This window comes from Anas platyrhynchos, chromosome 1 (genome assembly GCF_047663525.1).
Source record: "Anas platyrhynchos isolate ZD024472 breed Pekin duck chromosome 1, IASCAAS_PekinDuck_T2T, whole genome shotgun sequence".
NCBI classification, from domain to species: domain Eukaryota; kingdom Metazoa; phylum Chordata; class Aves; order Anseriformes; family Anatidae; genus Anas; species Anas platyrhynchos.
The window spans coordinates 193805314-193822242 of record NC_092587.1 but is presented as its reverse complement, the minus strand read 5'-3'; the positions used below and the strand labels follow the sequence as shown (position 1 = coordinate 193822242).

The following is a 16929-nucleotide window of genomic DNA, read 5'->3' as shown; positions in this document are numbered from 1 at the left end:
AAAGCTTTTCCAAACGTTATCTCTATTGATATAGCACTACCATCCTCTTAAAAACAGTAACAATTATTTCCAAATATATGCTAAGCTACACTAGAAAACAAAAGCTTAGTGGCCCAAGACCCAATGGATCACTGACTGGTACTGTTTTACCCCTCAAGTACTATGAAAACATAGTGAGAGAAAACTGGTTGACCTTGGCAAATTAAACCAGCATGCAATGCTGGATGAAGGGGCAGCCCTGACAGGTTAAGTACATGTGCTTAAGGCATATGTACTATTGTTTCACAGCCTCACTGCTGTCAACAAATATTACCCCAGCTGCCAGTTCAGGAGAATTAAAGTGGATACCAAGAAAAAGAGGGAGGGAATATAAGAGATTAATTAATTTAAAAAATGCATTAAGTATGTTGGCTTTCAGACTCATGTTTTATTGCCTTTCAGGCAACAGCCATATGTGGCTATTTTCTAGAGGCTGACATATGGGACAATAATGATGAAAAGTTTCTGTAATGGGAAAACTTCTCTTCCCTGGAGACACAAAGCTAGTCTGTTACTGAGATGTCCCAACAAATTAGATACAACTATCAGGGACCCCTCAGTCTAGTGATTAAACAAGATGGCATCCAGGTTTAACAGAAATGTATGTTCATGGTGTCACAACCACATCTCAGCAACTAATAATGTAAAAATGCCAATTAAGGCAGAAAAAGGAAAAAAAAAAATGTTCCTTTTTTTTTTTTTTTTTTTTTTTTTTAATGTGCTACAGGTTTTTAAGATCGGAATAACATACAGCAGTTACAGATACAGTGGCACAGTGTTCTTGCAAATGTTACTCTCTCATAATACGTTTTCTGTTACAATCCACTTGTTACTTAGTTTTGATGGTTTACTAAGCTGGTGGCAGGAACAACACAGTTTTACAAACATGTCAGTTAAATACCAGAAAGTCTATTTTGTTTAAGATAGAGAATTCCTAATTAATCCCAATTACCTCTCCATATCGCAGTCAACAATAGCAAGAGTGCACGTTAATCAATATAACCAAGGAGAAGAAGCCAGAAATACAATGCTGGTCAGACGGCTAAAACAAGAGAATACATAATAAAGAGAAAGACATTAAAAAATATTCATTTATAAGGGTTTGGAGTCTAGCTCTTTCTCTCCATAACCCCTGTGAGTAAATATCAAAGGAATGAAAAAGGATGAAAACAGTTGATTTTTCAGAAGATGTAATTGTTTACTGTTCCCAGTCTAGGCATGATTAACTGAACTCAATAGTGATTCTGGTAGAGATGACTACTGAAGATGGTAGGAAGTCAGTCTTGACCAAAGGAGTAAGTTCTGATATGAATTCTTTCAATAGTATGTCAGTTATTCCTTATTTTATATGTTTGATATGAAAGACAATCATACAATCATTAGAGGTAATGCAGTTCTTAATGAGACATATTTTCACATATTTAATAAGTTCAGGAAGACTGTTCCAGATAAAAGGAATGTTATGCAAAAAAAAAAAAAAAAAAAAAAAAAAAAAAACCTATTTTGGATATTTTTATTTTTTCCTTTACAGAAGTGAAACTATAAATTGTTTAGAAATTGTTTAGAAACATATATCTGGATGTGTTTATGCTCTTTTACCTGCCCAATACAAATATAACTGAAGGCAATTATAACTTAAATAATAATTATGTTAAAGACAATTGTTTGGACTTATCAAGAAGAAAATGACTGAATGGATATAAGCCTAATATCATGGCTTTCAGACTGAAATCTGAATGGTTACAGCTAAACTAAACCAGTATGCATCCTTACTTTCTGACAACAAAATATGTTTTTCAGAGCAGCAACAGTGGAATGGTGTCTTCTTTCCAATCACAATGACATCTTTTCTGATGCCATCAATTGTGATAATTTGCTTGTCCATTTCTATCTCCTCTGGTCTCATGCTATGTTCCAATATTGTTAAAATCATCACTGATGACTTAATTAGCCAGCTAATACACTTCCTGTTGTGTTGAAGCTATTATACCAAAAGCAGAGAATATGTAACTGGAAAATTTCACTTCATTTATTGGTTTATTGAAGCATTAATTTTCATGGCACTTTTCTTGTTTAATAATTAAAAAAGTTTTCCAGTGGAGACTACAGGGATAAAAAATCAATAATAGGAAAAAAAGAATGGAAAGAAAGATAATACCGATCAATTTTTTGTCTCAGTTTTGCTTTTCCCGAAGAACCACAAGGTCCATTAGGACTTGAGATCAGTCAACCCAACTCCATGGCAAGATGAAGGGCTGTGAGAGAAAGCTGAAACACCAGGATCCTTACTTCTGAGATCACTGTTGTCAGGGAATGGCCTGGTATAAAACTTTTCCATCTCAGTGCTGCTGTTCAGAAGTGCTAGATAGTTAACAGGATTTGACTCTGTCTACTTTCTCCAGATCAGATGAAAGGAATCTGGGACAATTCTAAGGTGATGGATAGGCTGAGACTCAGGTTTATTTATTCTGAAGGCCTTTTTTGATAGATGTTGCAAATTACCAGAAGTTGCATCCATTCATTTTCTGTTTACTGCAGTCAAAAAAGGTCAGTGAAAAGCACTTACATGTGCTTATGAAAATGATCCATGTAGACATGTGTTTAGAAAAATGACATATGTACTACTCCCACTGGCCTCTCAGAGTTGGTGGCCTGTGAATCAATGTATGAATGCTACTTATTTATATGCTTCCTAATTTTACTCCCTGAGATACATATTGAATATAATCCCTGGCAATATAATCCACTGATGCAACTGAAAGAATTAGGTATTTTACACATTTTTGTGAACAACAACAAACAAACAAACAAAAACAAACAAACAAACAAAGATTAGTAAGAAATAAGACAGTATTGCTTAACTTTTCTGCTTAATGCAAACAGGAAGGTACTCATCTGCAGATGAGTGATGCTTAGTACCTCTGATTCACTCTGCTTTTGTCCTCTGATTTTGTGTAAGCATGAACACCTAAGGTAAATTTTCTGAAGCAGTTTCCCATTCCAGATGTTATGCTTGTTAAACTTGGTTTAGGTGGTTGAATATAACTTTCAGCCTGGAGAAAAGGAGACTCAGGGGTGACCTTATTGCTCTCTACAGATACCTTAAAGGAGGCTGTAGCAAGGTGGGGTTTGGTCTGTTCTCCCACGTGCCTGGTGACAGGATGAGGGGGAATGGGCTTAAGTTGTGCCAGGGGAGTTTTAGGTTGGATGTTAGAAAGAACTTCTTTACTGAAAGGGTTGTTAGACATTAGAACAGGCTGTCCAGGGAAGTGGTGGAGTCACCATCCCTGAAAGTCTTTAAAAGACGTTTAGATGTAGAGCTTAGAGATATGGTTTAGTGGGGACTGTTAGTGTTAGGTCAGAGGTTGGACTCGATGATCTTGAGGTCTCTTCCAACCTAGAAATTCTGTGATTTTGTGATTCTGTGATTAAAAACATTATAACCATGAACTTTGAGAAGATACCTTCAGATTTTCAGGTGATCAGTTTTAGATCAAATTTCATTGGTTCAGCATATGAATTCTGAAATAAACATGTTTTAGGGGAGATATTAGGGAAAGGAAAGGGGCTTTGGAAAACATAACTGGAGTTCTGAAAACTACACATGTATTCAACACAGGAAGAAGCAGAATTGCCTGTCATTTACATTACTTTAGTAATGCTATCTCTATTAGAATAACAACAACAACCAGAAAGAGTTGGAAAAATATCTTCTTTCTCCACGTGATACATATAAATATAATGCATACATATAATGTGACATATCAGGTGTCACTTTGACTGCTAATGGTAAGGAGATGAGGAAGAGAGATTATAATCATGAGACACTGCCCTAAGCTGCAAGTAAGGCAACAGAAGTCTATATATTATTTCTAAATAATAATGTGACAAGTAGAAGATGGATGGCAACAGTTCCTGGGTTTCCAGCAGTGCAGAATGACATGCACTGAGACTCAGCTATGTATTGTCTATATGTAACAACAGGTAAGAGTAACAGTCTCTACATTGTTAAATTTTAAATGATTGATTGTTGCTGAGGTTATTTGTAGTGATTTATTTGTACAACATGGTTGAACAGTGTTATTGGCATTCTAGAGCAGTTTACTAATGTGATTTGTATCTTCCTCTTCATCTGCACTTTGAGTTATTTTTTATTTGAGATAAATAATATATATATATATATATTTATATATATATATATATAAATAAGATCTGTCACTGTCATTCTTAATACTTATGAATTGTGTTTTGGGGACTACACATTTGTTCTTATGTTATCCTCTGAAGCATTTGTTCACATGTCCCATTGTGTTCAGATGTAATGGATGATCCATTACTTGCTAAATTTAAGCCTAGAAAATATACCAGAAAGGAGCTGAGCATTACACATTCAGCATCTGAATCACTATGTGATTTATACTGCTAATTCATTTCAACATTTGAAAGTGAAATTCAAAGGCAATATTTGGGGTTTCATCTTCCAAGTTCCTAAGGATTAGTTGGTTCTAAATTTTTTGTTTTGTTGAGGTGATTTATAAGTGTGAAGAAGAGATGGTGAGAAGTAATAACATTAAAAATTAAAAGAATTATATATTAGTTGAGATTTCACTTTAACTATAACCTGACTCATGACTGCTGGGAAGTCACTTCCTCTAATTCCATGATCAGTTTCCTCATATATAAAATGACGATAACATTAAGGACCTAAGTGGCCCTGCTTGAGCAGGGTAATTGGACAATATGACATCCAAAGGTCTATTCCAGACTAAATCATTTTGTGAATCTATGATACTGTAAAACTCTAATATCAGAGCATGATCAGAGTGCAAAAGTGGGAATGAGAAAAAAGGAGAGGAAACAATGTTACTTAAACTCTGTTGGACATTTTGCCAGAGGAAAAAAAAAAAAAAACAAACATATGTAATACATGTATTCTATAGAATAATGTGTTTTCCTGAGCATGAAACAATTTCCTCAGAATTTTCCAATGCCACACTTTTCATATGAGGACAATAATTAGTTAGTCATTGGTTACTGACTTTACTAAAGGAATTTGGAACAAATTATTAATTCTTTCTCATTTGAACTTATTCATTAAGAACTTATCAAATTGTGGTGCTGTGTATTCAACAAATTTCCATCATTATAATAATAATAATAATAATAATAATAATAATAATAATAATAATAATAATAATAATAATAATAATAATAATAATAATAATAATAATAATAATAATAATAATAATAATAATAATAATCTATCCAAATCAGATTTACCAGTGACTTGTCTTGCACACTGGTCTCTGACAAGTTTTATATCTCCTGTAGATCAGTGATTACAACTGCACTGGTTTGTTTTTAGCCATTAAAATGTTCATCAGTAAAAGATCAAGGATCCCAGAACAAGATGGGAACTGTCCCTTTTGATCATGTTTTAAAGTAAGTTTTTATTCTTTTCAATATACAACAAGTTAATAGGAAGGTTCTTCCAATTCTTTTTATACAAAGCATACTTATACAAACATGAGTTCTAGGTGTATTACAGAAGCTTTGCTGTCTTTTTCCATAGAAAGAACAATAAAAATAAACTGAGTTAGTTTGAATAGATTTATTTTCATCCAATGTCATTAATTATATCATACTTTTTAATAAGTTGATATCAATCAATTCTGATATCAATCATTCAATTATTTCATCTAAGACTGAAGCTAATGACTTTATGGGGTCTTTTATTTTATTTTATTTTTTTTTAATGCTAGAATGAATTTATCCCTAATTCTTGACTTTGGAAATTACTATTGTTCCAATAGTAACACTGGTATTGATTTAACAGGCTTCATTGATAAATCTTATATTCTAAGTTCTTTGTTACTACTTATTTAGGCTATTTATTTATTTATTTATTTTTATCATCCACCCCTCCCCCCTTTTTTTCCTTGCTTTTCTCCAAAATAACAGTATATTAGAAAATGTAAAACATACATGTAAACAGTGCAGTTAGGATTTTTCTACATAAGCATTGTTTTCCACTCTTACCTAATAATATATGAGTTTCAATAGCAGACCCTTAGCAGGAATGCTTTTATTTTCTCTTGGAATATTTTAAAAATTTATTTGTAGTTTATTTGTCTTGTTTGTCAGAGAAATCTCTTCCCAGTGTTTTTCTTCTTTAATAAAGTTAAAGTAAGCCTAAATAGATATATTTTCACCATCAGCTGTTTTCCATAAATTTATATTACTTATATATTTTCTCTATTTATATAAGAAAACTGTATATTTTGATAAAATAGCTTTACATTCTGAAATGAGAGCATGTCTAAACATACCTTTACATGAAAATCTTACTGGGAATATAATATCTCAAAAATTATCTCAAACTATGGGAAGAAAAGCTTTATTATTATTATTATTATTATTATTATTATTATTATTATTATTATTATTATTATTATTATTATTATTATTATTATTTTATGAATATATTTTATATAAATATACACATTATATATAAATATGTTCTATATTAAAATATACTTTTAAATAAATAAAAATATATAAAAATATATGAAAATGTAATAATTATATTTTATTATGATTATTTTTTAAAATAAAGGATGGTCCATAAATCATAGCTGGCTGAGCTTGAGTTCTTCAAATTTACTGTAGAATTCAATTGAACTCTCAATTTGCAAGCAATAAGATAATAAATCGCTATTAAGAGACAGCCTTTATGGATTTGTTAATGAACAAATCATATAAAATTTAAATTATTTTTTATCTTTGAAAGTGTGAATGGCCTAATGTAAAGAAAGGTATATTTAGTATTTGTGAATTACTCCTAGCTCCAAGAGAGTGTAACCACTGCAGAGGACAGAAGAGGAATACAAAATCATTAGTAAATTGGAGAAGTGGCCTGAACTTAGTAACATAAAATTCAGCAAAATGCAAAGTACGAAACTTACCAAAAAATCAAACATAAAGATAGAATAAATGGAAATAAGTGATTAAACAATTATTAAATTAAAATTAAACAAATTGTGCTACTATAATTTTGCTACTGAATACCTAATTGAATGGATAATTGTATGCCTCAATTCCAGGATATAGTAAGTGTATTATATACAAAGTATGTGAGACTATTATTCCATTTATCACCACTGTTAATGTCTCAGTATGTGAGAGTACCATGTCCAGTTTTGGGTCCTACATAATAAGTTGTAAATAAGCAGAAGAACTGATAACTATAAAAATAAGTAGATGATTCAAAACCGTGATTTCTAAGGAAAATTTAAAGAGATTTGCTTGACCTATCCTTGAAAACATAAGCTTTATACAGACCAGAGGAGTAACAGTCTACTACTGTAATTGTAAATCTTAATATAGGTTAGCAACAAAATGATACTCTGATACTCTCATGATAATTTGAATAAGCAATAACTATTGAAATTAAATAAATAAATAAAAGAAATACATCTGAATGTAAAGGAAAACTTTACAATCATTAACTGAGCTATGAAATAGGCTATTCTGAAGCTCTTAATTTAGGAATATAACTCTACACACATTTTTAAGAAAATGTGCCTCAGGGAAAGGAAAAAACCTGAAGGACATATATTCTTGAGATCTTTTTGATTCCTATTTTTTGATTATTTATAGCATGAAATATTTTTTTAAATATGAAACTCGTATCAATGACAAACATGTACACGTAATAATCTATTAAAATTTCTGAGAAACCATTTTTTTTGTTATATGCAATGTGGTCTCTTTAAAGAGCATACATAAAAGTATTTACACATTTCAATGACTAGCTGCATTTCATATATGTCAAATGCAAAACTGACTATACTGACTGCGTACACTAGAAATGTTAATATAATATTGGTAACATCCAGTACAAGATCAGTCTTAACACTACACTTACCTATTCCAACGTATTTTAGTTACTATCTCTGTAAGTGATTAAAAAAATATTTGAAGATTTATCACTGTAATTAAAACTGAACAAAGATAAATATGTGATCGGTAGAGTTGTGTTTCAGGTAAGTGAGCAGTAGATACTGAGCCCCCAGAGCAGAAAAGGAGCAGTTCCATTGCTAGCTGATAAATAGACATCTATTTGCCCTACATGGGGACATTACAATGCAACAAATAAATTACCTTCATTAAATATTTTCTTGGAGGATTAATGAGCACTGATAATAAGCCACAGCAGCACAAAGAAATGCACCAAAATTATTTATCTGGTTGTAGTGGGACGCTGAAGGAACAACCCATTATTATCATTCATCTTAGCTACAGAAAGCCTTTCACATTTTCACAGAAATGTGAAATGTACTCCATCATTAGAAAGTGCAACATATTACACCCTTATTCAGTGCTTGGTACACAGAATATCCAAACATCAAGTGTGATGATAAAAGTTAAAACCGGGCTTGAGATAAAATAAGGTTTTGTATTTTCAGCAGGGGAGATTTAGATTTTTTTTTCTGATTATATATTTAATTTGAACTGAATATTTCTGAATGATAAAGCAAAGCTATCATGTAAATTTGATGGTTTACAGTTATGCATAGTAAATTCATACCCTAATCTGGAGTGAATGTGTTGCTAGTTTGTCTTTTTGTTGGTGGTGGTGGTCTGTTTTTGTTTGTGTGTTTGTTTTAATAAAGTGGGAGAGAGAGAGAAAGAGAAGAAGGAACTTCATCAGAGTTGCTAAAATTCCCAGATTACTTCAGATTTTGGCTGTCATCAGGCGTCAGTACCATTTAGTACCATCAGGTACTGCCATCTTGTGGAATTGGAGCAATCATAGGAAACCCTAAAACAGAGGCAGATAAATACATTTTCCCAACAGGATACTGGAGAAGATGGACTAGTATATCTCACTGCATCACAATAAGAAGACACAAAATAGACTTCTTTATTTTGCAAATACCATAATTCCACAAAAGTGCAATTGTGGGATGAGTGTGCATGCTTTATTGAAAATGCAATATTTAACATTGCATTTATTAATATTGCATTATTAATATGGACTATATGAACCTTTAGGTTCTAGGCACTCTGAAGGAGTTTCAGTGGTGACTCTCATGTTACATCTTCGCATGCCACTTGAAATACCACTTGTGTCCAGAAACTACATGTTTAAAGGAGAAAAGAAGCAATTTCTGAGGAGAAAAGCCTTGAAACAAACATGGGAAACAGTCAGGCATTAACAAACATAGGAGTGAATATTTGGTGATATCTGAATGCCTCCACCACAGTTCTGGTTAAAATACTTAATACTGATCCTCACTGACAAAAAAACTTTTGCATTACCATAGTACTAACATTTACTACATCAGAATGATATCTCCAAAAACATCATATAGTGCTAACAAAAATGCTATGTCAGTACTCCAGCATCATCCATTACGAGAAATATGTAACATTGTGACAGTATAGAAATCAGTATTGTGAAACAGAAAAATAGATCTACTAAATCATTTAAGAAATAATAGTAAACAAAATTTCTCACCATACATTTTTTTTTGGCAGGAGATAGATGTATTCTTCTCAGTACTTTATCACCAAGTGACCCAAATTTTCACCTACATAGCTCACTAAAAACTCCTTAATAAAACAGAAAAAAGTTGGGCATTTGGAAGACTTTGGAACCTGGCAGCAGAAGACTCCTCAAGCCCATGCCACAGGAAAATACCAATTTACAACTGCCTCTATTCAAAATTCATTATTTCTCTGTTTTTTGTTTGTTTGCTTGCTTTTTATTCCCTGTGTTGAAAAATAGTATATAAACAAGTTTCTTTTGTGTTGGCATTCAACTGTAATTTCCAGGAAGGTCTCTGCATCATCTTTGTGATTTTGGCATAAGTGTCATATTAAATATAAAACATATGGCTGTAAAAATAAAAAATATGCTCAGCACATATTATTTAAAAATACTCTCTGTTTCTGTGTACAGCAGTATTCACAGTTTCCTATTTTCACCTGAACTTTTTTCTCTATTGAAATCAAAGTAAGTACAACATGAAGAAAACGTCTACTCAGTCTTACTTCACTTTTTTTTTTTTTTTTTTTTTCTCAAAAAGAGATGACTTCAGATGGTTTATCTCTAAAGTCATTACTTCTTGAGTTTACAGTTGTAGTTTGGTTTATTAAGGTTTTGGCAGCACTTAATTTAAGCTTCAAAATTTCTTCAAACTCACAATTATTTACCTGTCAGGAGTGATACATCTGTGGGATTTAATACCCTATTCAAAAGTTAATGCAATGAAAGGTTGTACTCTATGCCTAACCAAACAACACTGGTTCTAAAATCTTACAACCTAAACTGTTGCACTAAAATACAGGCTTGAAGTTCTAAAAACCTTTTACTTTTTTTTTTTTTTAAACTAAAAACTGCAGTGACCTGTGTACAAATAGAACTAGTATCTTCTACTTGGTCATAGGAATCTTGGTCTGAAATTCACTCATCAGTTTGCCATTTTGTAAGAGTGGTATATCAGGTGATATTTAAAGCAAGGACTCTCTTGTAATTTATATATGCTCCTGTGATGAGCAGCTGTGGGAGTTGTGATACGTTACTATCTACTGTTGTTCTAGAATTCTTTTTTACGTATGTGTATTATGAATAACAGACTTAAAAAATAGACAGCAATGTTTTAAACTGTTGATTCTTCATCATCTCTTTGTTAGCTATTTGTAAATGTCATTGCAATTACTAGAGTATTCACTTATGCATGACACTGTCAGGAAAAAAAAAAAAATCAAATGAAAAAGCAAATTAATCTTCTGCCTGGGGAGCCTGCATCAGTAATCCTGTGATTTAAGAACCCAAAATTTTAATTTTGTTGGTATGTAAACCAGGAACAGTCAGAGTCCTAGAGTATGAAAATCAGTGTGTGTTTTGTCCTCCATCGTCTTAGAAATTCGAAGAGTCAGAGATTTGTAAAATGGGTCAATGTCAAGATACACCCATTTTCCCATAATAGCAGTAGTTCTCCTAACACACTTTTGTAACATCACTTCTACAAGATCATCCATCTATTTATGTGAGCTAAGAACTGTTGAGATCCCAGATCCCTAACCAACCATGGTTGTTTCTGACTGTTCTGCATAACATCAGCTGGAAATTTCAGAGTTTCTCTGTGTATTGGGTTTTTGTAGCAAGAAGGAAAAATAAATAAGTAAATAAATAGAAAGATTAAACCACAGTTTAATAACACAAATTGTTTGAGTTTTAGATTTCACAGAAGTTCTATTGCTTTTTTCTCACTACCCTGTCATAATTCATCCATCACTCAATTTTTAAGAGCAAAAATTATTTGGAAGTTACCAAAATAACAGCATCCCTCCAGACTCAGAACCAGCAAAGACTAAGTATTTCATTTCATTAGAGGTACAAAACTTCATTGCCTGAAATTCATACATTAGCAGTAGTTTTAATTAATTACTGAATAATTAATTGTGTGTTTTTAGGGTACAAATAAAGTAAATTCTTTTCTTCATGAACTGACAATGAACTCACAATGATGACTACTTTACATTTGGTCTGAACTACTTTTAAGCCAGAGCAATTAGTGAGATTGATTGGTTTTCACTAGAATTAGTAACAGGTGTCTTCAATTAAAATCTATGCATTTTCCTTGAACTCATATGTTCATCACCACTTTGTAGAATTTCATACTGTCCCAAATCATTTCTGCCAGATAAGACTTTATGGTGGCAACTAAATTTTCAGAGAGAAATATTTTGGGTTAATTAGTATTTTGCCTGAAACATAGCAGAAGACGAAGGAGATTTTGAGCATTCAGAGAGCTCTCTGAAATTCCTCAGGGTCTGCTCAGAATTGCAATTATATCTGAAAAAAGGATTCTAAGCAGAAAGTCAACTTAATTCTCAGTTTTGCAAAAATCTTCCCCCTCTGTGTGATGACTATGTTTAGTCCTTTAACATAGCATTTTTGTACTGATCTGATCAATTTGTCATGAGAAAATTTTCTTCTCACATAAGTGGACTGAACTTCTGCAAAATTAATCCAGAACTTCCCTCATCTATAAATCACTACACGACTGCTTACGTTATTGGCTTATATTGGCTGAAAACTGTTCATCATTCAATTTCTTTCTGACCACATCAGGGAGTGGTACAACGTACGGACACGAAGGAAAGATCAGTTTGAGTTAGTGTATTTCTTGTACCATAAATAGATACCCCAATTCCTATCATATCATTGGCAAAAAAAAAAAAAAAAAAAAAAAAAAAAAAAAAAAAACAGAAATTTTGAGGTGTTTCCTCTCACTTTGTTTCTTTCCTTTTCTGGCTAGCTATACCAATGGAGCAGTATCCATCTAGGAAAAGTAGGAAGGGTTTAATATACCTGAACTAGCCTTGGCTTTTCTAATTCTTGAGTCAGATTTTTAAAAACTGTCATAGGGGAAGATTACAGAAGAAGTTACCTCATAGCTGATGTGTAAGTAGTGAAGAACATTTGTTTCAGTGTAAAGACAAATTGAAACAGTGTAAGATAAAGTGGAAACAGAAGAGAACAACACGTTAAAAAGTATACCTAAGGTTAAGGCTTTAAAGTCTAATTTGTAGAATTCCACATGAATAATTTGTAATACATCATAATATAATTACATACAGAATATTTTTTCTCAACCAAATAAAGGAAAATATATATACTTTTTGGGTGTGCAGAATGATTCCCAGGATAAAAATGATAACCAAGGCAGATTACACTTTAAAATAAAATAAAATAAAATAAAATAAAATAAAATAAAATAAAATAAAATAAATAAAATAAAATAAATAAATCTCTTTGATTACGCCTTGATTAATCAGGTTGTGGTAAAGTGCTTGATAGCTTTGGTTTAAGGAATTAATGATTGATTAATTCTAGGGACTTAAGCTGCATATAGAAAGGGTTCTGAGATATCTTCAAATAAACAGATATAGAAGAGTATAGTAAGTGTAGTGGAGTAATAATACCTGCAAAGTAGGTTGAAAAGCTATTAGAATCTGTTGGTTAATTTTATATATATATATATATTTTAAGATGTATTCAGAATAAAACCTGCTTATGTGTGCACATAAAAAAATCATTGCTAGCTCTATAGGAAACATCTTGTAGTTCACTGAAAATTTGAACAGGTAGAGAAAAGAATGTTTTATTTCTTTATTGACCCCACAAAATAGAAAAGGAAATCATCCAATATTTTACAGTTAATTTCTGAGTCTGTTGAATAATTTATTTTTTTTTCTGAACTAATTTTTCCCTCCCAGAGAACCTGTTTAGGACTGTTGAATAATTTGTCAATTATGGCTTATTTCATTTCCAAAATTTGAAAGAGAGAAAAAAAAAACAAACAAACAAACAAAAAAAAAAAAAAAAAAAAAAAACAAAAAAAAAACCCTTCAGTTCTAAAGCAAATAATTTTTTTAAAGTCTTTATTTTATTTTTTTTTTATTTATTTTATTTTTTTTCTTTATTTAAATAAAGTTAATGAACATTTCTTGAGGGTATCCATTAACAATATTATTTAGTATTGTTTCCATAATAGCTTTCTCTTATTTTTCTGTTTTCTTTTAGAGATCATCTACAGCTGGGTATTTAATGAATTCCCATCTTTTGTGACAGAAGATAGCAGACGCTTCATCTCTCAGGAGACAGGCAATCTCTACATCTCCAAGGTGCAAACATCTGATGTTGGCAGCTATATATGTCTGGTAAAAAACACGGTGACAAATGCCAGAGTTTTGAGTCCTCCTACACCTCTGACACTGAGAAATGATGGTAAGACAGGTATTATTTCTGGGTACCACATGGAAGCAAAATACTCAGTAATTTAAAAAACATGATTTTATTTTATTTTATTTTTTCAATCTATACATGCATTTACTGCTGCAGTCAGCATAGGAATGGTGTCCATGCAGATAGTCTTCTGGTGGTGGGACTATTTAGACCTCCAGAGACTGAGGTGCAACCTGACAGTCCTGAATTATTTTGTTTAGAAGATTTCTTTTTGCTATTCTAGTGCTCTGTCACTGTCAGAGAGAAGCAAATCTCTTTTCTCAGTAATGTCTGTTTATTTAAGACTCCATTCAATTGCCAAATGAATGTGGCTACTGCCACACTGAGATGCTGTTAGACATCTGAAACATCCACAGGAGACTAGCAAATATCACACAGGACATACAGGAAACCTGTGCCCTTACAGGCCAGCTGGATGCCTGAAGATATACATTGATGCATCTCAGCTGTCACAGGACAGTTAGAAAACTGAACAGAGACCCTAACACGTAAAACCTGATGTTGTTCTGAAGACCTATTACATTTCCAGGCTCCAATTCACTGAAGTGATTAAGAACCACTAAGACCACCACAATTGCTTTGATTACAAAGATAGTTAGCTACCCAGGTGCTTTTGAATTTCATCAAGGCATATCACTACAGTATTTTTTCTGTAATTAAGTACCTAAATATTATTTTCAAAAACTAGCTTACGAGCTGAGATATCTTAGTCATTTCCAAAAATTAAAAGAAAATACCTTCCAATAATATTTCTTATGGAGCAGTATGACATTTCAATAAAAAATATATGTATCTGCAATTCTGTTGGAATAGCTATCTATACAGACAGGTATTTATTGCTTTTTTTACAACTAAAAGATTAGTATTTTTATTTTATAATTCCTTTTTGGTTTTGTTTTCCATCAAAATAACGTTATTTTTGAGACTAATAATTAGTGGTTCTATAAATATCTATATTTTTATTTTTCCAGGATGTTCTACATTTAATGACACTTTCTAGTTCTTCAGAAATTAATTTCAGCAATTTAGCAAATATGAATTAATATTTACATAAATCAGAGACAGAGAGAGACAGGGAGAGAGACTCTGAGGCTTTAGTTCTGCTTATAACTTAATCTAGCACTAAGACTATCCCTGCAGAAGCATTACAAAGACTAGACTTTAACACTGACAATTTAGTTTTACAGAGTAAATAAAAAAATGTGTTCACAGATTAGAATGGAATTAAATTAATCTTTATCATTGTATCATGTCTGTCTGTAGAGTATGCAGTCTACAACAAAAAGCTGCGTGCTTTACAGTATCATTTCCTATTTATTTATTTTTTTTTTAGTTCTGGCGTAATACTTATGCTAATCATTGTATTTGAGATGTTTAGTTTTACCAAATGAAGAAAGCAGACCTGTTCTTTTCAATATTAGCTCTTTGAAAATGAAAACAGAAAAAAATATATGTTTTAATGAGTTTAAATTTTGACACAAAAAGAATTTTATTACCATATTTATTATTTATATCTTGTTCTGCTGTTTATTTATTACATTTTTACATGCTCTTATTAGGTTCCATTTGTGTGCAGCATTTCAACAGATTCAACAAATTTAACAGTTCTATGATCCTGTGATTGATTATCCATAACATAATATGGATAAATAAGGATAAAGGCAGCAGTCTACATCACTGAGCTATGAAACAAACTCTGTGAAGGAAAACAGTGAAAATTTACTTAAATGTCAAATGGGTAGTATATACGTATATTAGCTTCAAGAAAATGTGTGTTTCATGGCTGACTGTCATACAGATGTGATGATCCAGCCTTCTGAACTGTGCTGGAAAACAGGGGAGGCAAATGCACTTAGATGAACTGCTCCTGAACAATTTCCCAATTCATTCTTTCCCATGTATGAATTTCTACCAGCCTCCTATGACTTCATTTTTGTCTGTTGGGATTTTTGAAAACTCTCTATTGTTTCAATGGAGTTCTTTAATATTTCTTAGTAAATTGCATTTACTTTTCTGCATGACTGGGGATTTTTTTTTAGTGAAGAGAATGGAATTTTCTACCTATCCTTGTAGTTTTCATAATCCTACCTTGAAAAAATGTTAAGGAAAATGTTATGGTTTAGCAACTGGGTCTCATTATTTAAAACTTCTGCCTTGTTCTACTTCTTTCACTGACAGCAATCATAATAACCTTTTAAAAACTACATGGGACCACAATTAAAATACTCAAATAGCAATACTATGCTTTTTCCTTTTGATATAGATTGTTTTAGGTTATATTACTTGTTTATTTTAAAATATTAAAGGGGGATGTCAGAATTTTGTATATGTATATATAATATATGGTATAATAAAACTGACGAATCATAAAATGGCTTGACTTGGAAAGGACCCTAGAGATCATTTAGTTTTAGATCACCTCTCTGCCATGAAAAGAGATGCTTATTAGCCTTACAGAAAATTACTTGTTTGTGGAGAGGAGGGAGCTCTTATAAACAAGTCCATATTTAAGCAAGTGAGAAAATAGAATGATTTTTAAAACAAATATCCATGTATCTGAACATTTTCTTACTGTTATGTTACTGAGTACTGTTTTGTAATTTTGAATATGCCTTATATTTTTGAGCTTTTAGATATAAAAATGAGTTGAATCACTTTCAACTTTTCAAATATTCACTTAAGTGCAAAAAAAACCATACAGCTTTCTGATTTCTAATGATTGGCATCCCAACTGGCATAATCCTACTCAGTCAACTCATTTGGTCAGAATGAGTCAGAAACCAAAGGAAGAGCTTGTGGTTTTAAACAGCATTTACAAATGGTGCTATATAAATAAAACAAATTATATGTTCTCTATTCTCTGGACATATGTATTCATTAACTCAAAAATCTAATACTTGATATATTTGTCATTGTTCTTGTGTGGTTTTGTTTTTGTTTGTTTGTTTGTTGGTTGGTTGGTTGGTTGGTTTCTTTTTTAATAGATTGCAGTATAGGTATAAACAGTACCTGTACCCAGGGGAATGGACAGCCTGTGACAAAAACAATCCAATTATAACACTGGTCCC

General features: G+C 31.7%; 1 protein-coding gene across 4 annotated transcripts in view; it reads left to right on the top strand.

Moving 5' to 3' along the window:
* Positions 1 to 16929, top strand: part of CNTN5 (contactin 5) — a 698727-nt gene that overhangs the window by 505511 nt on the left and 176287 nt on the right. For all 4 annotated transcript variants that reach the window (XM_038176391.2, XM_072032765.1, XM_072032763.1 and 1 more), the window contains one exon: positions 13640 to 13843. In XM_038176391.2, coding sequence (XP_038032319.2) covers positions 13640 to 13843 — 204 coding nt within the window. The remainder of the gene's footprint in view (positions 1 to 13639; positions 13844 to 16929) is intronic.